Source organism: Oryctolagus cuniculus, chromosome 13, assembly GCF_964237555.1.
Source record: "Oryctolagus cuniculus chromosome 13, mOryCun1.1, whole genome shotgun sequence".
Classification (NCBI taxonomy): domain Eukaryota; kingdom Metazoa; phylum Chordata; class Mammalia; order Lagomorpha; family Leporidae; genus Oryctolagus; species Oryctolagus cuniculus.
Genome location: NC_091444.1, coordinates 48,192,972 through 48,219,036, shown reverse-complemented (window position 1 = coordinate 48,219,036; position 26,065 = coordinate 48,192,972). Strand labels below are relative to the sequence as shown.

Genomic DNA, 26,065 nt, shown 5'->3' with positions numbered 1-26,065 from the left:
GAATTTTCCAAATGACCAGGAGAGAGTTTCAGGCTACTGGCTTCAGCCTTGTGTAGCCCTTGCTGTTGCGGAGTTGGGGAGTTAACCAGTGAATGAAGATTCTGTGTGTGTTTGTGTGTGTGTGTCTATGTCTATGTAACACTGCCTTTCAAATAAATAAATACTTATATTTATTTAAAAAGTAGAATAATGGATAGAGTGGAAGCAGAGAGAAAAGATAAATCTTCAATCCACTGGTTCCCTCCCCAAATACCCTCACTGAACAGGGCTGGGCCAGGTCAAAGCCAGGAGCCAGAATCTAAGTTCAGATCTCTCACTGAATGAATGGTAGGGACCCAGCTACTTGAGCAGTCACTGCTACCTTCCAGGGTGTTCATTTTCAAGAAGCTGGAATGTAGAGTATAGTCTCAACTCAAACCCAAGCACCCTGATATATGGGATGTGGATGTCCTAAGCAGCAGTCCCAAGCAGTGGCTTCATCACTGCCTGAAACAGCTGTCCTTGGAATGTCTTTTAAACTCAGTAGAGGTAAAGTTTTAAATGAAAGCTTGACAGTGTGATGTTATTGTCATGCATTTTATACTGACTATGGGATTATGTTATCTGATTATAGACAATGTAATTTTTATACTGATATATATTTATATATTTAACGTGCATGTATTTAACATTTTAAATAGATTTTTAAAAATATATATAAAATTATGTCACACAAGTACTAAAAAGAGTTGACTACAATATACATATTTTAATTATAATGATTTTGCATAAATGCAAGTTGAAGTGCCTTCAAATTGGCATGCTTTTTTTAAAAAAAAGATTTATTATTTATTTATTTGAAAGGCAGAGTCACAGAAAGGCAGAGTCAGAAAGAGAGAGGTATTCTATCCACTGGTTCACTCCCCAGATGGATGCAATGGCCGGAGCTGGGCTGATCCAAGGCCAGGAGATTCTTCCAGGACTCCCATGCAGGTGCAGGGGTCCAAGCGCATGGGCCATCTTCTACTGCTTTCCCAAGCAGTGGCAGGGAGCTGTATTGGAAGTGGAGCAGCCAGATCTCTAACTGGCACCCATATGTGCAGGCAGCTGCTTTACCCACTATGCCTCAGTATGGGCCCCTCGACGTGCTTTTTGATATGTGAAACTGAGATGCCATAGATTGTTTCTGGGTGATAAATTCAATGTAAATAACAATAAAGGAACTACATATGGCAAGCCTGGGACTCAAAAATTGGCTTTAAGGTTCTCAAATAAATAAAGACTGTCTTTGAAAGTACACAGATGTATTAATTTTTAATTTGTTTCTTTTTGATCTCTTAATTACTGAAAAAGATTTATTGGTTAATTTTAGGAAGGCAAGTGCTTGAAAAGTTTTGCCAAATACTGTCTTCTGTAAATGACTGTATGGTAATGAAAAGTTAAGAGGCGAGCCAAATTAGATTGAATAATTGTTCAGTCATGTGGGTCAGGCTAGTTGCATAGGCTGGTTGTTAGACTGATTGCTCAAATTACATTGCCTGGGGTCCTGCACTTGGTTGGCTGTCTTCTCAGATCTTAACAAGGTTCTGGGAATTTCTTTTTCTGACAAAGTTGCTTTGTATTTCTCCCCTCCCCCTACTACCTCCAGGATGCTTCATCTGCAGACATCAGAAAAGCATATCGTAAGCTTTCACTAACTTTACATCCAGACAAGAATAAAGATGAAAATGCAGAAACTCAGTTTAGACAAGTAAGTGAAATATAGTGTTCTACACATTCTGTGTCAAGTGTATTAATAAATATGTGCATTATAGAAATATTAACTTATGTAGAATATTCCTATTTGAAAATGAAGTAGTTCAAAACTATAGTGTACATATTTAATTCAATTTATTGAAATATGTTTCTGCCAACATTTTATATTAGAATCTCTAAATTCTTGGAAGGCCATAGTTGTCATAATTATCTTTTCTATATTATGGTTTCTACTTTTAAATTCACATTTAAAGATAGACTATTACTTTTGCATCTTTCATAAGATTTTTTTTGATACCAAGCATCTTTTAACCTTGTGATGTGCTGACAAAAGTGTTACTGATAATTAATATTTTAATCTGATTATTGTGTCTGGGCAAATAGTTTTCTGCATGTGCATTATAGTGCCTTCACTCCTTAATCTTGAGAATATTTTTATTTTTAAGTAATGCTTTTATTTTAGTTGGTGGCCATTTATGAAGTTTTAAAGGATGATGAAAGAAGACAGAGGTGAGTGTTTCTGCTTTTGAGTTAAGATGTTGTATTTTCATGTGACAATTTAAAAATAATTAAGTCTCATTAAACATTTTATTAAGTTAGTGTTTTATTCCTTTCAACAAATGAAATGTTTTTAAAATGTATGTTTAGAGCAGAATTAATTTCTATTGAAAAGATTCACTAGCCGATTCAGTACTTACAGATTGCAGGATCATGAGTGGTAATGTTATTAAAAGGCCGGGCTTCCTGAGGGAAAATTTTAAGCATGAGTGTTTATGCTCTAGGAAATACAAATACCACTTGACTTCAAACAAATGTCTGTTCCTTTTGATATGTCAGTAATTACTCCTATCTGTGCTTAGTAGCCTTTTTTTTTCCTTAAATGTTTGAAATTAAGCTGTAGTAATAGGTTAGTATTCTTTTTTATGTTTTTTCATTCTTAATAAACCCAATTTGTGAGTGGATAAGCTTGTAGAAGATAGGGGTAGAAGAAAAATATCTGCTTCTTTATCTTGTTTTGTATACCTCCTCCTCCTCCTTTCCTCTGCATTTTAACCTGCATTTTAAATTTTGCGCTCAGAGTTAAACTTCTAGTTGAGGCAATCCCTCCCTCTGAGAATTATCTGTGCCCCTTTCAGAAGAGTAGTAATGTATGTATATCATGGTTTATATTAGGAGGCCATCTCAGAGATACCCATTTCCTTCACTGCCGAATGAGTGGAATATAGAGATAGCTGACTGCAATGGGCTTCAAAGTTTTTTTTGTTTTTGTTTTTGTTTTTAAATTAGACCCACAGTATGAGATATATTTTGGACATGAGCACACACAACTAAAACGAAAGTGTCACAAAACACTTCTTACTGCATGTGAAATGGACTGATATTTTCTGTTCTAAGTTGGTCTTTTTTTTTTTTCAAACAATGTCAGTGTGGTCCCCCAAATTGATTTCATGAAACACTAGTGGACCACAATAGGAAATCTAAGAAGTTGTTCTGTAGTAACAGTAGCTTAAAAAACAAAAACAAACAAACAAAAAAAACCAACAACAAAAAAACCAGATTTTTTGAGACTTAAGCTCAAGGCAACCTAAATATCTGTCTCTATATATATAAGGCTAACACAGCCCCCCAAGTTATACTATTTGATAGTCTCAGTCTTTCTTCTAGTGTATCATCTGTAATTACTCTATATTCTAAATTGTTAACTAGCACTCTTGGTTCTCATCTTTAGTCTATAATTCGAATATCTCGGTTTGTCAGATTGCAAGCGAGGATTCAGCATATTGTCTTATTTGCTTTATAACAGGGGCTGGCATTGGTCCAGGTATCATAGCCGACATTCCTCTACTTTGAGATAATCTATAGTGTTGAAAGGGACCTGGAAGTGCGTTGAAAGAAGCGTTGGTCATTCTGTGCATATTTTCTAGTTGGCTTCTCTCAGTGAGGCCCTAGTTTTGTTTTATATATCAAGAATGTGTCTATAAAAATAGCTTTAATATGTCTTCCAACTTCTTTGCCATCAGTTTTTTTTCTTTTAGTTTGTTGTCTTAAAGTCAGTAAACTGTGTAACAGTTTCTTTCAAATACGAAAATTATTTCTCTTTTCAGAACAAATCACTCTCTCTGTATACATTGTTTCTTCATTAACCTACTCATCTAACATTATTTCTTTAGGAGTAGGCCTTCTGCATTTGTTTTAGAGTGTTGATAGAAAAAATGGATCTGACAGTTAAACAAACAGCTGTAGTATTTATGCCCCTTGAGGCACAAATAACTCTTTGGTAACTGGTTTTCCTTGAGGCAAAAGTCTTAACTAATCAAGCTGAGAATCATTTCTCTAAAGCTTGTGCCTGAGGCCAAGTGACCTGTGAGTATTTAAACTTATAGGAGAAAGGCATCTCTGTAGACTATTACCTAATGTTTTTAATTCCTTTAGGGAAACAAAAAGTGCACAGTCAGCTCTATCTTCTAAAAAAAGATTGTCTCATATTGGTATGAAAAATGCTTTTTGGTATCACAATTATTTTTTCTTTTTTGAGTGGGTGCTTTTAAGTGTGTAACTTTACAGGACTTTGTTTTTGTTTTTGTTTTTTTGACAGAGTGGATAGTGAGAGAGACAGAGAGAAAGGTCTTCCTTTCTGCCCTTGGTTCACCCTCCAGTGGCCGCCATGGCTGGCGCGCTGCGGCGCACCGCGCTGATCCGAAGCCAGGAGCCAGGTGCTTCTCCTGGTCTCCCATAGGGTGCAGGGCCCAGGCACTTGGGCCATCCTCCACTGTCTTCCTGGGCCACAGCAGAGAGCTGACTGGAAGAGGGGCAACTGGGAAAGAATCTGGCGCCCCGACCGGGACTAGAACCCGGTATGCCGGCGCCGCTAGGTGGAGGATTAGCCTATTGAGCCGTGGCGCCGGCTAGGACTTTATATTTTGGAAAATTGTCATAGAAATGTTTCCTGTTTTTTCCCACGTATAATTAACTGTTTTCTCTGAAATCGGATTTATTATTGAAAGTTTGCTGGAAAGGGGAAGTGTCGCTCCCCCTCTTCGTGGAGGAACGACACAGGACCCTGCGCTGTTCTTTTCGTCTGCTCGGCCCTCCCCGGGTTTGCTGCTGGTTCTTCCCGGGTTGGCTACTATCCCTTCCACCTCCGTGGAAGGGCAGTTCCCCCTGGCCACATTCCCCACTTCCGCAGGGGAGCGGCACACCGCCGGCCGGCTTTCTCGGGGGCTGCACGGGTTCCCTTAGATGTTCCCCATAGATGTTCCTGGTGCATGCCGTCTCTCTCCTCCTTTATAGTCCTCCTCCGCCAATCCCAACTCGGCTGCCCACACGCCGAGTACGCTGCTCTCCTCCAATCAGGAGCAAGTCCTACAGTTTATTAGCTGAACTGGAGGCAGCTGTGCAGAAGCTGTTTACTTCTCTCCCAGCGCCATATTGTGGGAGAGCAGATGCATAGAATAAGTCCTAATTCGAGTAACTTAGTCTAGTCCGGATTGCTCCCCACAGGGAAGAACAAAGGAATAAATAAATTAATAAACTAGATAACTTTTTGTAGAGAAAAGTCCTTTTATTTTTAAGTTGCTCTTATGAAAAAGGATTTAATCATTTATTTGAAGCAGAGTTGAAGGGGGGAGAAGGATGTGGAGACCGAAAGAGAGAAAGAGAGGTCTTCCATCTGCTGCCTCACTCCGCAGATGGCCTCAACAGCTAGGGCTAGGCCAGGCTGAGGCCAGGAGCCTGGAACTCCATCCGGATCTCCCACGTGGGTGCTGGGGCCCAAGTGTTGGCAGCATCTTCTACTGCTTTCACAGGCACAATAGCAGGCAGCTGAATTGAAAGTGGAGCAGCAGTGACTCAGATGGGCACTTATATGGGATGCCTGCATTACAGACAGCTGCTTAACCTGTTGCACCACAAGCCCAGCTCCTGAACAGCTTTATTTAGGTGTAACTTATAAAAGTCATCTGTTTTAAGTGTAAAACTCAGTAATTTTTAGTAAATTTACAGTTTTTCAAAACATCACCACAAGTTAGTTTTAGAACATTTCAATCATTTCAAAAAATTCCCTGAAGCCGATTTATAAGTGGTTTCCATTCTGATATCCAGTCCCAGGCAACCACTACTGTATTTTACGTGCTTGTGAGATTGTCTTTTGTGTACATTTCATGTAAATGAAATCATAGGGTATTTATTCTTTTGCATCTGGCTTCTTTCTAGTAACAATGTTTTTGAGGTTCACCCATATTAGCATATTCCGGTATTCCTTTTCCTTGCTGAATGCTATTTTTTTTTCTTTTTCTTTTTTTTTTTTTTTTTTTTTTTTTTTGACAGGCAGAGTGGACAGTGAGAGAGACAGAGAGAAAGGTCTTCCTTTGCCGTTGGTTCACCCTCCAATGGCCACCGCGGCTGGCGCGCTGCGGCCGGCGCACCACGCTGATCCGATGGCAGGAGCCAGGTACTTCTCCTGGTCTCCCATGGGGTGCAGGGCCCAAGCACTTGGGCCATCCTCCACTGCACTCCCTGGCCACAGCAGAGAGCTGGCCTGGAAGAGGGGCAACCAGGACAGAATCCGGTGCCCCGGCAGGTCTAGAACCCGGTGTGCCGGCGCTGCAAGGCAGAGGATTAGCCTAGTGAGCTGCGGCGCTGGCCTGAATGCTATTTCATTGTATGTATATGCCACTTTTGTTTATCCATTCACCAGCTGATGGGTATATGGATTGTTTCCATTTTTTGGTGATGATGAATAATGCTGCTATATTTGTGTGGATCAGCTTTCTTTTTGTTTTGTTTTGTTTTTTTAAGTTTTTTTATTTTTTTTTCTAGGAAGAGCTTTTTTTTTTTTTTTTTTTTTTTCTTTTATAGGAAGAGCTTTCAATTCTTGGGTAAATTACAAGGAATGCAATTATGAACAAACTTTTAAGCCTCCCCCCGTACCATCCATGTCATAGAATAGCATGATTAGTGGAAGAAAGCCAAGCAAAGCAGTCTTTATAAAATTCTTAGTTATCTTTCTTATTCCATTAAACAGCAGTCCAGTTATGTTCCAACATAAATTTCTGTACAAGTTCTGTGAGTTTTAGCAAAAGAACTGAGTACCATTGTTACATATGTACAGTAGATTTTTAGTAAGATTAACATCTACCTTTGTTTAAAATGTTAGAAAATTCCAAGCAGTATTCTCTTGCTAAAACAACTGTGCAACTTTTTAATGTTTTCATCTATATTATATTAGTGTTAATAAAATCTGAATATATTTTTAGTTTACTAAATAAAATTGTGTTTTACTTACAAATGCAGTTAAAAGGATGGTTATCTTAGCCTCTATCTGTAAAATGTATAAATCCCCTACCTAGTTTTTATATTTGATTACAGGTGTGTTTGAATCAAAATTAACATTAATGTGAGAATAAGAAATCTGTTTTAGCACCTTTCCTAATTAGAAGGTATAAGATATCTATTAGACACAATATAAAATACTATATACTAAAAAAGGGAATTTTTTTTAATTTGATTGGTAGAGTTAGAGAGAGAGACAGAGAAAGGTCTTCCTTCCATTGGTTCATCCCCCAAATGGCCGCTACAGCCGGCACTAATTCGATCCAAAGCCAGGAGCCAGGTGCTTCCCCCTGGTCTCCCATGTGGATGCAGGAGCCCAAGCACTTGGACCATCCTCCACTGCCCTCCCGGGCCACAGCAGAGAGCTGGCCTGGAAGAGGAGCAACTGGGACTAGAACCAGCGCCCATATGGGATGCTGGCACTGCAGGCAGAGGATTAACCAAGTGAGCCATGGTGCCGGCCCCCAGAGGACTTTTTTTTTTTTTTTTTAAACAAAAGTGGGCTCAGTTAATTTAGATCTGTTTTCTGTTTATGATTTTTGTATGTGAATTTTTACTCGAAGTTTCAAAATATATCTTAAATATAAATTATGTTACTATTTTAAGGTAAACATTCAAGCCTTCTATGCAAGGAAATTCACAATTAAGACAAATTCTAGAATTATTTATTTATTTATTTTTAGAATATATAAATCTTTTAGTTACTTAATTACTGCTTCCATATATACAATTTTATATTTCAAAATATGCTAATACTTTAAATTTCCATAAACATTTAAACATTAAGTTATTTGTTTTGGGAGACACTGGATGTTTATATTGGGCTAAATATGGTTGATAAATTTCAAATTTTAGTATGGGACCTCATTAGTTTTTATGTAACTATTATTTTATATTCAGCATGTATACTTTAAGAGAATCAAATGAAGTAAACTTAAAGTAAGGCCATCATTGGATATGTGGAATTGATCAATTAATGTTTTAATGTCAAGAAAATGTTTATGTGGTTACATTTTTTTGCAGTAGTGATATTTTTACTATAGTTTTACTTTTTAATTTCTTTTAATATGACTTAATTTAGAGCATGTTTATCAGACTTATTGCAGAGCATTTTAATAGTGCTGTGTGTTTACATATGGAAAAGCATAATGAAGAGATATTTTAAATTTTGTTTTGTCAACATAATGTTTCCTCTTAAATAACCAAGGAAAATATTGTCTGTATATTATAAGAAATGTATTTATCTTTTAGTTCTTCATCAGAAAAGTGGTGATTTATCTTTAAAAGCACATATTCTAAAAAGTGAACTATAATAAGAAGCTGTCTTCCCTTAAAATGGCCATTCATGTGAGCCATATTGTTCACTGATAGTAAAATCAATACAGCATTGATTCTAAGCTTAATCTTTGGAAACTGTTGTTTCGAGTGGCAGGCATAGCCTAGTAAACATCTCGTTGTGTTTAATGTGTTCAGTACATGAGGTTTTACTATCTTGAATTTGGTTGTGCACTGAATACAATTTATGTGTGGGGTTAAAAATAGTAGCTGTTAACAAATAACATTTTCAGCAAGAATGGTGATAAAATACTTGGTGTGAGACTCTTAGCTTTGAGTTCAACTGTGTTTTCTTCCAATGTGGTTTGGATCTAAAACAAATGTAATACTATTGCTAATAGGGAATTATCTCCACTTTCTTAGATGTTCTTTACTAATAATCATGATTTTTGCATTGTTATTGATGTGAGAGATTTGCTGAAAATAATGATATTTATATATACCTTTTACCCCTCCACAAAGCTGAAACAAAATATGGATTTAGAAAAAAATTCTGGAATTAATATTCATTGACCCTCATTCAAGTGTTGTAGTCTTGTGTTAAGACAGTCTAAGCATTCTTACCTATCCATTTTAAATAAGCCAATTTTTACAAGCTAGATTTTAACAAATTTTTGAGGACAGGACTAATAGTCACATCAGTATATCTCGATGTTAATATTTAAGGACTTCTGTAAATATTGAAAAATGAGAATACTTAATATTAAATGCTGTCTGGTCCAGCCACCATACAACCACATTTTAATCTCATACTCTTAGGATTGTAATAATAGTTTGCCTTTCAAGAGTTTCATACTAATTAACATTCTTCGCTTTCAATATTGGTTATTCTGATCTGGTAAGTATTAACAATCTAAGTTGATGTAAAAATCAGGTTTTCTAGATTGGCCAATAAAAAATGTATTTTGCTTTAATAAACAGTGTTTTTCTACCTAAAGAAAAAGTTGCTGGTAATAAATCCTCAGCTTTATTTTTTTAAGCATATCTCTAAGGTATCAATTTAATAACTATCAGAGTAGCTACTGCAGTTGTTGCATTTAAATTGATTTACATGTCAAGACTGGCAGTTTAGCAGCTGCGCTATTATTCTTAGATCGGTCAATTTACTTGAGAAAAACCTACTACTGAGTTCTACTGACCTGCCTGACAATATAGGCCCTATTTCTATTCCCGTAATTAGGACTGCGACTAACTCAGAATATTTTTAATTAAAATATTTTGGTCAATGTGTTGCACCAAATTAGGCCTTTCAGTGGAGGTTTAATTCTGGAAATAGTGTGATTAGAATATTTAATGAGTTGTGTTCAATTAAGATTAACAGGTTGTGTGTGTTGAACATACAATGTTTGTGTGTAACCATTTTGAGTTTCAGGATCATAAATGTTACTCCTTATTTTTAGCTTTAAAAATGTTTGCCTTGGTAACAGTCTGACAGGTAAATTTAAATTCAGTTGAAATTTTAAAGTAACTTTTTTTAAACTGATGGTACAAAGAAAGCTGATTACTAGGGGGAAATTGTTTGCCTGTGAATGTTCCCTTCCAACTAAAGCCAAATATGAGGAAATTGCCATTTAACTGTTTACAAATAAACAGTTTTGTTAGAAGTCTGACATAAACATTGGTTGCTTCCAGATCTCTTCCTAATTTGGGAATTTTTTTATTTTTGAAAACAAAAATGTGGGTAATAGAAAATTAAGATTCGCATTTTATAGGTTTTTACCTCATTAAAAAGCTTTGATAAAATAGTGTATATGAATATTTCAGCCTTGAGCCATTATAGTTAAGGGTGAGAAATAAAAGCACTGACTTGAAAATTTCTCCTAAATTTGATTAAATTAATTTGCAGTTCATGGTAGCAAGTAACTTTTTCTCCTACCAGAGTCCTTTTTGTTGCTGGATTCTATGGTGGGGTCTTTACCAAACTGTAGTAGATGGGTAGATACATGTAGCCTCTTGATGTTAGATGCCATTCCAGGAGTCACATCATTGGATGCTACAGAAAAGATCCGAGATCTGGTATCTGCAGTTTATGACCATCCACATTTCTGAAGGTTGTCAGTGACTGGATTTATATACAGTGCCTTGAATTTACATGAGCCAGACAGTATAGTGCTGATAGTCTACATAAATGACTTGGAGAAATGATTTTTCTCTTTCTTCTTTCTAAATATGGGTACAAATAAAGGTTTTTGTTTTTATTTTAAACTTCCCATGAAAAACTGTTATATTTGCTGCTGTAGGTATGATGATATTCTGATCAATGGACTTCCAGATTGGCGACAGCCTGTATTCTACTACAGGCGGGTGAGAAAAATGAGCAATGCTGAGCTGGCATTACTCTTGTTCATTATTCTCACAGTGGGTCACTATGCTGTGGTTTGGTCAATCTACCTGGAAAAACAACTGGTAAGTACTGGAAATAAATAAAATGATCTGGCCTGCTTAATTTTATATGAAATTTTAGACATTTTTCAAGTGATGAGAGCTTTTCCTACATGGATTTTTAATTCTAATAGTTTTCTATTCAACATTTAATGTTTGACATATTTGTAAGTCAAGAAGAATCCACAAAATAAGAAAAAAAATCCTTCTTTTAAGAATGTAACACTTGAGTTTATTATAAAACTTTGGGAAGGCCCAGATATCTCTTAGAAAGTAGAGCCATATTTTCTTAATTTTCACTGTCCAAGTAAATATATTTTTAATGTAAGATGGATTCTGAAATTTTTTTGGGTCAAGGACCTTTATATGATGACTTTGCTTTAAAAAACATATTAACTAAAAAGATTTGAAATGAACATAATTTTATAACTTCAAAGATCAGTTTGTTAAAAAATTACTACATTTTTCTTAGTCTGATATTCTACTATATAGTTTATCCTGCTATGGATTTTCTTTATGTGCTAAAGATAATGAAACATATTTGTCAGTTTTCATAAATTAGCATCTATTTACTTATTCCTTTTGAAGTGACATTATTAAAGTTGCATGAATGAAAAAAAGTAAGTTGAATGCTTTCTCTTCTTAGAAAACTTTGATTGCTATGGAGATGCACATGACTGACAGTGCTGAACTTCATGTGTGTTTAAGGCCTGGATACCATGGCAACAGTTATTGTGAAAGATTGATGATTTTCCTTAATCATGTTGGACCCTACATATATTTGCATAAATGTTCCTCCATAATATTTACTCTTCACAGCAGAGTCTTGATAACATTTGAAGAATGTATATTAATGATAACCTGTAACCATAATTCTTATACATTCAGGACAAACTGCTTAGTAGAAAAAGGAGAGAAAAGAAAAAAAAGACTGGCGGCAAGAATGTGGATGTATCAAAACTTGGTGCTCCTGAAAAAAATGAAAGGTAGAAGCATATAAAGATATTTTGTAATTCAAAGCTGTTTTTAAAGAGTCTTTAATATGATTCAGTTTCATCTGTATATGCATTTCAGATATACTCATTTACTTCTATGATAGGTCTATAAAAGACTAATGTGTCATAGTTTATAAGACAGTATCATAGTTTATAAGCAAAATTCCTACAAGTTTTTCTCTTTATAAATTACTAATTTATATTTAAATAATGAAATTCTCAAATTTGTGCAGCTTTGATTTTTTGTACTGAACTTTAGAAACAAAGTTATCACTGGAAAAATCTTAACACTTAGCTTGGAAGTAGCATTATGTAGAGAGACAGTGAGATGCAATACACTCAAAAAGATACCACCATTTCTTCTATTGATTCATAGAAAGAAATAAAGAGTTTAAATAGTTCACCCAGCAGGGCATGAACTGGATCAATGTGGGATGGAAATCAGAGACTATTCTGCCTGTCTTCTGTTCTGATGACATCAGTGAGTAATGCTTCAGTGAACTGCAAATGACATTAATTTTTATGTATTGGTTTGTTTATGCTGCAGTCTTCATATCTGGTTGTCAGCACTTAGAAACCCTCTGACGGTGGTTAGTCTTTTATAGCTGAAGTAATCATAAGGCCTAAGAATCCATTTTGCAGAAGTGATGAAAGGACCAGGTTGGAAAGAGAGCTTTGTTTCTTTATCTCTGTAACTTCATTAGGCGTCTCTTCCCCAAAACCTTAGCCTAGATTCTTACAATACATGTTGCATTTGTTGTAACTACTACATGTCACAATAGAATAAGTCAGATGAAGTCATAACTGTCATAAATATTTCATTGAACACCTTCATTTTTTGTTTAAAAATGCACTCAAAAATAATCCATGATCTTTTAAAATAAACACTTTGTCTCCTTATTTCAATAATTTCTCCCCCATCCCCGTAGTTTGCTGATGAAACCACAGTGGCATGATTTGCTTCCATGTAAGCTGGGAATTTGGTTTTGCCTTACACTAAAAGCCTTGCCTCATCTAATTCAGGTAAAATGTACTTCTTTCATATAATGTTAGATGCTTTCATTTTTAATTATTCATGAAATAATTTATGCACATATCTGCTGTCTGAATGCTGATATACAGTGGGTACTTTATAATGTTCATTGAATCAAATGGTGTTTTCACAAGTTAAGCCTAATTTAGAATAGTTCTTGCAGTTAGGTATCCATTCCTATAATTATCTCTTAATGCTTTTAGAATTCCAAGATACAAGAAAAAGTGGAAAAAATACTCTTTAGTTTGAACTACTGTTACTGTTAAAGGCATAAGAAAGGAACAAGACTTAGCTTGTCAGCTATTATTTTAGTAGCATTTAATTACATAGTGTAAAAACATTGAAACCTTTACATAAGCTTCTGTATAATTATGCAAAAATATATATATTGGTTTCCATTTTCTTTACAGTTGTAAAAGAAGTGAGGACATTTGTTTTCTACTGGGAATCAAAGTTTTTCTTTGTACTTAGTCTTGATCAGATGATAAAATGTGAATCATATCATTTATATGGCAATTACCTTATTTTTCTTATTTAGCATGTGAAGGCATATTAAGTTATTTCTTTGCTAATTTTAATTATTGCATCTAATTAGAAAATTCCCAACATGTACATATAATATTTGAAAGTACATGTAATACTTTATGGTATACAAATTTTGAGAAATTTTTTCTTTTTTTTCTTTTTTTTTCTTTTTTTTTTTTTTCAGAAAATAACTGTTTATAAGCTAGAGAGTCAGTTTTACTCACTTTATATTCAGATGCCAGAGCTACTTTTCTTGCATTTTAAAGACACTAATGCATTTTATCCAGTTTATGCATTTTCCTTTTCTTTTTCCACTAATGAGAATGTTGTATTTGAAGGGAAAAAGAACTAAAAATTGCCAGTGTACATTTTTGTAACCTTTGAGAAATTAGTTATCAATTTTCCATCAAAATAATTCATCCTAATCAAAACTGCTTATAGAATCTTACATTTTGTTTACAATTAAAGAAATGTTTTGGTAATTGGAAAGCTTTTGTATTTAAGTTATTCAGTGTTTTTTGTTGTTTGAAAACACCTTGCAAGACTTGTTTGATGTGCCTGTAAAATGTAATAAAAATAAAAAAAATCTTTTTTAAAAAAAGATGTAATAAAAGAGAAGGAAAGTATATATATTATACTTGTATTTTTATGAGAAAATGTGATAGAAAAATATTTTTAGGTCAGAAACAATTGTAATTAATCTGAGTAACTGTAAATAAAGCTTATTTGGTAAAATTAACATTTCTTGGTTAACATGCAGTATAATTTGCCAGACCAGAACTAATATATTATGATAGCTTATATTTACCATTTATTTAAAATTATCTTCTGTTACATCTAGACTAAACAAATTCACTGATTGCTTCATCATACAAATTCACTGATTGCTTCATCATAAATTTTCAGAAAATATACAAATAAGAAATTTTGCAAAAACTTCTTAGTCTCTTTAGAAACTGCTTTCTCAAACTATTTGATCATTTTGAATTTTAAATTTTTTACTTGATAATTGTTTCTTTCTGATAAATGCATTTCAAAAAGAAAAATAAAATAACTTTCCTTCTTTAAAACAAAAACTTAATGTTAATTTTTTGGGGAACTCATGGTTAGTTTTTCTCGTGGTCACTTACAATGTATAATATAGTAGACTGACAAATTTATCGTGGAAGTAGTTTAGGTTGATATACATATACCTTATGAAAGACAGCAGCAAAATAATAGTGAATATTTGCTATTAAGAATAGATTTTTGTGTTTTTACTCATATTGGCTGTGATCTTTGTGTTAATTTGTCATCAAAAAAATTGTGTGGTATGATGCATGTGCCTTACCTCCAAAGCTGAAGTTTGATGTGACACTTCTATAAAATCTGCTTAAGTAGGACATTTATTGACTTTAAAAGAAGCCCTTTAACCTGAAGCAATCTGAATTAATATTAGCTACAGTGTTAAAAAAAAAAAAGCCTACCAGGACCCAAGCATAAAAAAAGATACATACAACCTTTTTAAACAGGGAAAAAAGATACATACAACCTTTGTATACACGTACTTTATTTTTTTTCCACCATTCTTGTGTTATAGGGCCATTAAAGAGTCAATATAAACTCTTGTGAAACAATGTCATTATATAATCCTGACAGATTTTTATTTCTCCCTAGTCTTTTATAATTGGCTTACCACATCTAGTTAAAAATATGTCTAGCAACTCTTTCATTGATCTTTCCAAAGCACATTCAATTTGGTTTTCCTAGAAGCAACTTTGATTTACTATACACATTTCATCTTTAAGATAATATTTAATTGAGTTATGTAAGTACAATAACAAGCATAACTGACAAAAAGATTTAAGAGCTAATACAGTCAACTCTTAAAAGCATATAGTAAATTAGTTAAACAGGTATCAGTTAAGAGAGTTTTACTTTAGTTTGAACCTCTTGAATTTCGTGAGAAGTTAATTAAAACTGAGCTGCAAATACTTTGTGTAAGCATATAGTTAGTGGGTAAGAGCAGGGTCCAAGGTTAAAATGGGAGATTCAGAGCCAAGTAGCCTTCGTGCTGGCAGACTCTGTACACAAATCTTGTCATAGCCAACAGCCCCCACCCCAACTTTCTTTCTCATTTGTCCTATCAATAGCTGTTCTTTTACTATACTTCACATACATATAAGCTTATCCAGTAAGATTGGAAGAAGTGGCAGCTTGGGCTCAGCTTGTGTTCCTAAATTGTTTTATTAAATAGTATCTATATCCCTAAGAAAACTCTCTTTATGACTTGATTAATTTACCTGAATTATTTTTCTATTCCTTTTTTTTTTTTTTTTTTTTTCTTTTTGACAGGCAGAGTGGACAGTGAGAGAGAGACAGAGAGAAAGGTCTTCCTTTGCCGTTGGTTCACCCTCCAATGGCCGCCGCGGCTGGCGCGCTGCAGCCGGCGCACCGCGCTGATCCGATGGCAGGAGCCAGGAGCCAGGTGCTTTTCCTGGTCTCAAGCACCTGGGCCATCCTCCACTGCACTCCCTGGCCACAGCAGAGAGCTGGACTGGAAGAGGGGCAACCGGGACAGAATCCGGCGCCCCAACGGGGACTAGAACCCGGTGTGCCGGCGCCGCTAGGCGGAGGATTAGCCTAGTGAGCCACGGCGCCGGCCCATTTTTCTATTCTTGCTTACTCCCATAATTGCAAATAAGAATAGTTGCAACACTGTTGGAGGTATAAGCTTCTTATAATATGTTTAGAAAAATAGTACAGCCAGTTCAATGGAAGTCTTATTAAGCACATGTCAGAACAAAGCACCACAAGGGACTCTAGAGGTAAATATATCTTCTAGGATGTTATGGTCAGGTAGCCATGAAACAATACAGCAAATAAGCTTCATATGTGTAGTATGAACAATGACTGGAGATCTTCAAAGCCACAAGCTCTCTATTTAGCATGACCAATAAGAGCCACTTGAACTGAATCTTGAAAGCTGAATAGCTAAAAGTAAAGTGCCCACTTTGTGCACTAGCTAGTATACAAAGGTAATTTCTTAGGTAAAGTACTTCTATATAATCAAACTGTATTAAGGTTGAAAGAGATCTGAGGAAATCATAACAGCTATTTTTATCTGAGGAAATCATAACAGCTATTTTTATTTTATAAATTTTGTTAAATATAGCAATATCCATATATCTTTTCCTGAATATTGAGCTATCTGGGCCTTCTCCACCTTGCCCCCCCCCCGCCCCTGCTAAAGCTCCTTTTTCTCTCTCTCCATGTACACCTATGTGTGTGTGTGTATGGTATGTGTTAAAATACATGTTAAAAAAAACTGTAGTTATTTTAACACATTAATCTGAAAATGACATTTAGATAAGAATAAAGTTATTTGACAGGAAAGTAGCTCTATCATACACATCTGTTAAAGATATGTGTACATGTAAAAAATGGTAGAAACAATGTAGACAGGACTATAAAATTGGCAGAAAATACTCAGAATGGTTCTGTGATCAGGCAAAGTAGAGGAAAAAGTTTCCCTTGCTTTTTGAGAAGGTCTTAATTAAACCTCCAAAACTGTTTTTATACCTTTCCTTTGCTCTGAAAAAAAAAGAGATTAGGAAATTATCAGAATCAACAGATTAGAAGGACAAAGCCAAAGAATGAGAAGCTGTAATATTGATATTGTATCAAATATTTGATATTAATATCAAGCATTTCTCAGATGGCTCTATTTGAGGAAAAGATGCATAGCTATTTCTGTATTTAGTGAAATATGTATTCCATATCATTTGTATACTGGCATTAGCAGAAAAGTAAAAAAAAAAAGATATGAAGAGTTTTTGTAAATTGATGAGTAGATGGAGATCGTTTTGTGTTTAAAGAGGTAAGAGAACATTGGGAAGGAGTAAAACATGTGACTATGCAGGGAAGCTGAAGAAACTTGAGAAAGAAAGTAGAATGATCAGCATAAGATATGGAATATCAGTTATAACAGGAGATTTAGACTACATCAAAGCAATCACTGAATCTATTCAGGCAGATAATTTTAAACAAATGGTAAATAAAAGCTATCATGGTATATTGGTTCTAGTTTGACAAAGTATACTTCCTGCTAATGAAGAAATGTTAATTTTACCAAATAAACTTTATTTCCAATTATTCAGTTTAAAATTACAACTGTTTTTGTCCTAAAAATATTTTTCTGTCACATTTTCTCATAAAAATACAAGCATGATAAATATACTTTCCCTCTCTTTTATTATATCTTATTACATCTACTTTGAGGATAGAATTTAGTTAAAACATTAAAAGTATAGCTGCCAGCAGGCATTTGGCACAGTGGTTAAGATGCTACTTGTTGGCCAGCACTGTGGCTCAATAGGCTAATCCTCCACCTGAGGCGCCAGCACACCGGGTTCTAGTCCCGGTCTGGACGCCGGATTCTCTCCTGGTTGCTCCTCTTCCTGTCTAGCTCTCTGCTGTGTCTTGGGAGTGCAGTGGAGGATGGCCCAAGTGCTTGGGCCCTGCACCCGCATGGGAAACCAGGATAAGCGCCTGGCTCCTGGCTTCGGATCAGCACGGTGCGCTGGCCGCAGAGTGCCGGCTGCAGTGTGCGGCTGCAGCGGCCATTGGGGGGTGAACCAACGGCAAAGGAAGACCTTTCTCTCTGTCTCTCTCTCTCTCACTGTCCACCCTGCCTGTCAAAAAAAAAAAAAAAAAAAAAAAAAAAAGATGCTGCTTGTGGCCCCCACATCCCATCTCTGAGTGCCTGGGTTAGAATGCCTGTGGATTCAAGTCCTGGCTGCTCTGCTCTGATCTAGCTTCCTACTAATGCACACCTGAGAGACAGCTCAGGTACTTGGATCCTTGCTATCAACAGTAATTCCTGCCTTTGCCCTGGCCCAGCTGTGGGTGTTGTGAGTATTTGGAGAGTTAGCCAATGGATGGTATATCTCTGTGTCTCTATTTCTCTCTCTCTGTCCCTCCTCTCCCTCCCTCTTTCAAATAAAATAAAACACATTTTTTTAAAAAAAGTATAACGCTTGTGATAGTCACACATCTTACCAGTCTGTTTCTGTAGTTGTGGTAGTTTAGAAGAGAGTACATGCTTTCTTGAAATCTGACTAAACCAGTCCTCCATGTTGGTTGTATTCAGCTGTAACCCCGTAAATTTTCCAATTTCCGAAATGCTCTTCTGGGGTATTCTTTGATTGAGCATAAGTTTTTGTTGTTTGTTTTTTTTTTTTTTTTAATGATTTATTTATTTACTTGAAAGAGATACACAGAGAGAGAAGGAGAAGCAGAGAGAGTGAGTGAGTCTTCCATCCACTGGTTCACTCCCCGATTGGCCACAACAGAGCTGTGCTGATCTGAAGCCAGGAGCTTCTTCCAGGTCTCGCATGTGGGTGCAGGGGCCCAAGGACTTGGGCCATCTTCTACTGCTTTCCTAGGCCATAGCAGAGAGCTGGATCAGAAGTGGAGCAGCCAGGACTTGAACTGACACCCGCATGGGAGGCTGGCACTGCAGGTGGCAACTTTACCTACTATGCCACAGCGCCAGCCCCTGAGCATAAGTTTTATAACCATGAAAGAAGTAAACAATTAGTAAAATAAAATTAATGCTATGTGGTTATTTTCAATTTAACTCATAACTTAGTTTATTTTCATCACTGTTTGGAAGCCTCATGTGTTTCAGCCCATAATAATTTAGATTGTAAGAAAATGAATTTCTTACATAAAATCTGGAAGTATCAACTATCCTAGTCATGGTCCCCTGCATTTTCTAGGATCAAGCAGGTCTTGTGTAGTCAGAATTTATTCACTGAGTAGTTTGATTTTCTTGGGAATTCATCATTCGAGTATCTCTTTACCTGTTAAGTTACATTCCTCTGTAAAATAACTTGTAAAATATAAAACTTAGGTGTGCATTGCCTAAAGTTGCAAAAATTTTGTCATTATTAAATTCCAGTCACATCTTTTCTCACTACCAAGCTGATCTAAAGTGAACACTGTAAAATAAAAATTACTGTGTGAGGTATCCAGCATGTGCAGTCTCTCTGCCATCAGGATCTGTAGGTTGCATAGGAGCAGTGGCTGAGAAGATATTCTCTGTATTGCTCTAGCTTTTACATTAAAAAGAAGAGGGAGAAAGTTGTTTGAGAGTAAAGAGAATACTGCAGGTACTTTATAGAACCCTGTATAAATGGAATCATCTTCCCTCCCAACAAGCTTCTCCCACGGAGACAACATCTACAGACAAGCCTGGAGGTCACCCTCCCTGACAATCAAGGCCCTTCCTTTCTAGCCCCTTTGCTTCTGCTTGCTGGGACTCTGTCAGAAACCAAACAAACAAAACATTCACAGCTAATTAGCAGGAATGAAAGGCTTGGAGGCGTTTGTGGCAAGCTGAATTGCCTGCCCTTCTACTCAGAGTTAAAATACAAATTTTTCAAGGGACAAGGCATCTTACTTATAGTATTCTAAAAACTTAAAAACTTTTCAGACAAATTTTGTGTAGGGAATGTGTAAACAAATGAAAAGGGAAAGAAAAGCTCCTCTGAATTTTTATAAGGCTAAAGCTATGCTACAGAAAGACAAAGCAGTACAAGGATACTGGGAAAACCTCAACATAAGACCAAAATTCATTACCTCTGCCTTCTGGAAAGAGGGCATAGTTGCAAGAACTTGAAAGTCCCATGATAGTTTTCTAGTTTTATTGCTAGATATAGAAAAGCATAAAAACCACAATGATAGCTACATAGGATGTTAGAGATACTCCCATTGATTCCACATTAAAGCAATTTTTCCAGTGACACAACTAGTTATGGTAGAAATTAAAGCGGATGAAAGAAAATGAATAAATATATAAGATAAAGAAGAATAAATTTTCCCAATAGCTGAATAATTAAAGCTTTCTAGTGAGTATAATAAGCTGGTCGTAAGCTCCTGTCTGAGTATCCAGGCTGATTGTAATTACTACAAAAGTTGAAGATAGATTCTTGCACTGAATTGGGACTCAGAAGATGGCTTCTGGGGTCTCTTCTACTTCTTAGCCCAAATGGAAAGCAGCTTTTAGGCTTTGTGTCTCCTTAAATATCTATGCCTCAGGCTGAGGAAAGCATAACTGCTGGTTTTCTGTTTTTGTTTTAGTATCTCTTGTGAATTAAGTTTTATATAGTGCTGTACCTGAATTTTGACTCTTATTCAAAATATATAATTTAAAATTTTTTCTATACTCTATTGTAATTTTATTACACATTATATGTAATCTGAGATTGTATTATTAATCTATGGGAGTACAAAATGTAATACACAGCATTTGACTCCATAGATTTTTGGAAATGCAGTTAAGGTATTTTCCTATGATGAAGAGTATTTGTAAGCTTCAAACAAAAGAGGAAACGTGGTAGTGGTATCAAACAATCAAAAAGGAATGGAGTATCATCCATCTCTCTTCTAGCTCCCTCTCCTCAGAGCTCTTCCACATTCCTTATTCCCATTAGGATAGGCAGTATTTCCCTGCTCTTACACTCTAGGTCAATGCCTCTTTCCTAAGCTTTCCTTGGATTGCTTAGTATTTTGAAGCTTATGTGGAGAAGCAAAAGTAAACCAAAATGTGACTGTGTTAACTAACGTGTTCAACTTGATCGCTTAAATGAATTATTCTAACTATGTTAAAAGAAAGGGAAGGTACAACAGAGACACCGGTTTGAACAGCACTAAGCCACCTTCACAAAAACTAAGGTGAGAGACCACTGTGCCTGGTTTTAGTATAAAAGTTAGAAAAGAGGCATCAAAGAAGGCAGGAAAGAGCTACCATATCACATAGCGCCCCTCCTCCTCCCCCAGCTCCAGCAGCTTCTCTGTGCCTCTTCCTTGGGAGAAGTAGAGGAAATTGAACAGATCTTAGGCCTGAAACCCAGGAGTAGGCTCACTGCTGTGAAACTCAAGACCACATGACCCCTGTACCCAGCTCAACACTTGGAGCCTGAGCCTTTGGATGCTGCTTACCCAAACAAACAAGAGACTGCCTTCATTACCCTTCCCTGACAGCAGAGTAAGACTCCAGCCATTGAGGAGTAGGGTAGGAAAGTTAGTGCAGGACTTTGCCTTGAGTCTCAGTGGCAGACCCACCGCAGTGAGACCCAGCATCAGATAAAGCCCAGAGACTTCTATCCTTTTCCCAGTGGTCTAAGAGCCTCTAGCATTTCCTTCTGAACAACACACCAACTATGGAGCAAACCTGAGACAGGGGCTCTTTCTAGTGCTGAAAAAGTAACACCACATCACTGTCAAACTGTGTGTAGACTACAACTAGAGTACCATCTAGTTCTATAATAGTGGAGGTGTTAATAGGTGCAGAACACAAAGCCAGATAACAAAGACTGGAAAAAATTCATCTTTTTTTTTTTTTTTTTTTTTTTTGACAGGCAGAGTGGATAGTGAGAGAGAGAGACAGAGAGAAAGGTCTTCCTTTGCCATTGGTTCACCCTCCAATGGCTGCCACGGCTGGCGCACCGCGCTGATCCGATGGCAGGAGCCAGGAGCCAGGTGCTTCTCCTGGTCTCCCATGGGGTGCAGGACCCAAGCACTTGGGCCATCCTCCACTGCACTCCCTGGCCACAGCAGAGGGCTGGCCTGGAAGAGGGGCAACCAGGACAGAATCCGGCGCCCCGACCGGGACTAGAACCTGGTGTGCTGGCGCCGCAAGGCGGAGGATTAGCCTAGTGAGCCGCGGCGCCGGCCAGAATTCTTCATCTTTCAACATTCAGGTGATGTCATTGCTAACAGGCATCAGATATTTCAAGGGTAGGCTGACATCCTGGCACAGAGGGTTAATCCTCTGCCTGAAACCAGCATCCCGTATTGGAGCACCAGTTCAAGCCCCAGCTGCTCCACTTCTGATCGAGCTCCCTGCTAATGTGCCTAGGAAGGCAGTGGAAGATAGCCCAAAGTACTTGGGCCCCTGACACCCATGTGGGAGACCCAGGTGGAGTCCAGGATCCTGGCTTCAGCATAGATCATCTAGGCTGTTGTGGCCATGTGGGGGTAAGCTCAGATGGAGTAAATCTTAAAAAAACAAAAAACAAAAAAACTGTAAGGGAACCATGTCCTCACCAAATAAAGAAAATATGGTGTCAGAAACTGAATAGACAGCAACTGATAATATGCAGATTCTCAGATGCAGAATTTAAAATAGCTGTTTTAAGGAAATTCAGTGAGTTTCAAGAAAAACACAGAGAAACAATTCATAGTTCTTAGAGAAACTTAACTGAGGTATGAAAATGACTCTTAAAAATTCAGGGACAAGCACTTAGCCTGATGGCTAATACAGCAGTTAAGACACCTAAGTACCCTATCAGAGTGCCTGGGCACAATCACAGTGCCTGCCTCTGGCTCCTGATTCCAGCTTCCTGCTAATGCACACCCTGGGAGGGAGCAGTGATGACTTAAGTAATTAGATACTTGCCACCCATATGGGAGACCTGGGTAGAGTTTCTAGCTCCTGGTTCCGTCCCAATCCAATCCCAGTGGTTGTGGGCATACGGGTAGTTAACCAGCTGTTGGTAATGTTCTCTCTCTGTGTTCCTTCTCAACCCCTCAAATATGAAATAATTTTTAAAAAATCCTTGAGTTATAAATTACATTAAGCAAAATTTTTAAAATGTGACACATGGCATTAATGGTAGAGACCAAATGAAAGAATAGTGAGTCAAAGGCAAGCTATTTGAAAATACACAGGAGAATAAAGAATGAAGAGAAATGACAGAAGTTCACGGGAACTTCAGGAGAGCATGAAAAGAGTACACATCCAAGTTACTAGGGTTCAAGAGGAGCTTGCAGACCAAAGCGGTAGAAAGTGTATTCAAAGAAAGAATAACAGAAAATATCTCCAAATCTCAAGAGGAGTCTAGATGCAGGAAAGTCTGAGGTCACCTGTCAGATTCAGCCAAGTCTACCCTAAGACGTATTTTCAAATTCTCCAAGGTTAAAGGTAAAGAGAGGATTCTCAAAACTGCAAATGAGGGGCCAGTGCTGTGGCAAAGTAGGTAAAGCTGCCACCTGCAGTGCTGGCATCTCCTATGGGCACCGGTTGAGACCCGGCTGCTTCACTTCCTCCACTTCCGATCCAGCTCTCTGCTATGCCCTGGGAAAGCAGTAGAAGTTGGCACAGGTGCTTGGGTCCCAGCACCCACATGGGAGAACTAGAAGAAGTTTCTGGCTTCTGGCTTCTGGCTTCAGATCAGCCCAGCTCCGGTCATTGCAGCTGTTTGGGGAGTGAACCAGTGGATGGAATAACTCTCTGCTCTGCCTCTCTGTAGCTCTGCCTTTCAAATAAATAAATAAACCTTTAAAAAACTACAAGAGAAAAGAAACAAGTCAAATGTAAGGTGTCCCAGTTTGTCTGACTCCAGACTTCTCAGCAGAAACCTCACAGGCCAAGAGAGAGTAGGGTGAGTTTTCAAAGTACTGAAGTAGAGGTCAGGGGACAGCCAACTAAGAATACTGCACTCTGTAAAATGATGTCCCTCAGATAAGAAGAAATAAAGACGGTCCCAGAAAATTGAAACCTGAGAGAATTTATCATCAACAAACTTGTCCTACACGAGATGTTCAAGGGAGTTCTAAACAGGACAACACACTAACTAGTAAATTTTTGGAAGATAGAAAACTCGTGAATTAACCCATGCATCTATAGCCAACTGATCTTCAACAAAGATGCTAAGAACACACATTGGAAAAAGGACAGTCTTCAGTAAATGGTGCTAGGAAAATTGAATATCTACTTGTATAAGAATGATGGTAGGCCCCTATTTTTCATCACGTACAAAAATCAGAAATCAACTCAAAGACCAGCATTGTGGCATAGCGGGTAAAGCTACCTCCTGCGATCCTGGCATCCCATGTGAGTGCCAATTTGAGTCCTGGCTTCTCCACTTGCAATCTAGCTCCCTGCCAATGGCCTAGAAAAAGTAGATGGCCCGAGTGTTGGGGTCCCTGCCACCCACAAGGGAGACCCAGATGAAGCTCTCACTTCAGTGTAGCCCTGGCCGTTGCAGCCATCTAGGTGGTGAACCAGTAGATGGAAGATTCTTCTGTCTCTCTCTCTCTCTTTCAAATAAATTTTTTTAAATCTTTTAAAAAATCAATTAAAAATTAGTCGAGCATGTAAATGTCAGACCTGAAACTTTTAGAAAAGAACATCGGGGAAAATGGTTCAGGACATTGGAATGGACAAGGATTTTATGGATAAGACCCAAAAGCATAAGAAAAATAAGTTTTTACTTATGAAAGTAAAAAAAAAAAAACACTCTGCATGTTAATGGAAGCTAAGAGATTGAAGAGGCCACCTACAGAATGGGAAAAAATATTTGTGAAATATACATTTGTGAACTAAGCAAAGAATTAGTACCTGAATTTATAAGAAACACAATATCACAGGAACAAATAATCCAGTTGTAGAATGGAAAATGGATGTATATATATATATATATGATATGCAGATGTCCAACAAATACATTGAAATGCTCAACATCATTAATCATCAGAGAAATGCAAATCAAATCTACAATCAGGTATCAACTCACACCAGTTAAAATTATCAGAAAGAGAAAAGATAATGAGCTGGTAAGGTAAGGAAGTGGAGAAAAGGAACCGTTGTACACTCTTGGTGGGAATGTAAATTAGTACAGCCATTGAGGAAAACAACAGAAGTTCCTTAAAAAAATTAAAAACAGAACTAGGGGCAGGTGCTGTGTATGATGGTTAAGACATTGCTTTTGACACTCACGTACCAGATCAGAGTGCTAGTTCTAGTTCTAGCTATTCTGCCCAATTCAACTTCGGGATAATACCCTGGTAATTGGATTTCTTCCACCCATGTGGGAAACACAGATGGAGTTCTGGGATCCTAGCTTTGGCTTGGCCTCACTCTGGCTATTATAGGGATATGGGGAGGGAGCAGAGATGGAAGATTTTCCTATCCCTCTCTATGCCTTTGAAATAAATTGAATAAATAATTTTTAAGTGGAACTACCATATAATCCAGCAGTCCCATTACTGGGTATATATCCAAAGGAAATAAACGTTCACATACCAGTGTTACAGCTCTAGTCTCTCTCACACACACACACGGATGTGTATACAATCAATGCTATTTTGCCATACAAAAGAATGAAGTAGTGAGCCGCTACTGTGGTGCAGTAGGTTAAGCTATTACTTGTGACACTGGCATCTCAGAGTGCCAGCTTGAGTCCCAGCAACTCCACTTCTTATCCAGCTTCTTGTTAACGTGCCTGCAAAGGCAGTAGAAGATAGTTCAAGTCAACTGCCACCCATGTGGAAGACCGGGATGGAATTCCCGGTTCCTAGAATTGGCCTACCCAGACTTGGTTGTTGTGGCCACTTAGGGAGTGAACTAGTAGATGGAAGATTTCCCTTTTCCTCTCTGCCTCCTTCTCCCTCTTTTTTTCCTTTTCCCTTTCAGATAAAGAAACAAATCTTTGAAAAAAGGATGAAATCCTGTCATTTGTGGCAACATAAAGGTCATTAAGTAAAATTAGGCAAAGACAAGTACTTCATGATCTCATTTATTTGGAAATATATATAAAAAAAAATTCTAGTAGAATGGTGGTTACCAGTGGCTGAAGAGAGGGAAAAGAGAAAAGTTGATTAATGGGAATTAAGTTACATTTAAACGAAAGAATTTCTGGTGTTCTATTGATATATAGATAATAGTAATGTACAATATTTT

The 26,065-nt window shown here is 37.0% G+C and overlaps 1 protein-coding gene across 2 annotated transcripts in view; it reads left to right on the top strand.

The window, feature by feature from the left end:
• Positions 1–26,065, top strand: part of DNAJC1 (DnaJ heat shock protein family (Hsp40) member C1) — a 196,922-nt gene that overhangs the window by 59,427 nt on the left and 111,430 nt on the right. Inside the window, exons 2-6 of one of the 2 annotated variants that reach the window (XM_002717400.5) lie at positions 1,628–1,729; positions 2,198–2,244; positions 10,641–10,806; positions 11,671–11,768; positions 12,707–12,800. In XM_002717400.5, coding sequence (XP_002717446.2) covers positions 1,628–1,729; positions 2,198–2,244; positions 10,641–10,806; positions 11,671–11,768; positions 12,707–12,800 — 507 coding nt within the window. The remainder of the gene's footprint in view (positions 1–1,627; positions 1,730–2,197; positions 2,245–10,640; positions 10,807–11,670; positions 11,769–12,706; positions 12,801–26,065) is intronic. The other variant, XM_051820685.2, reaches the window with a different exon arrangement.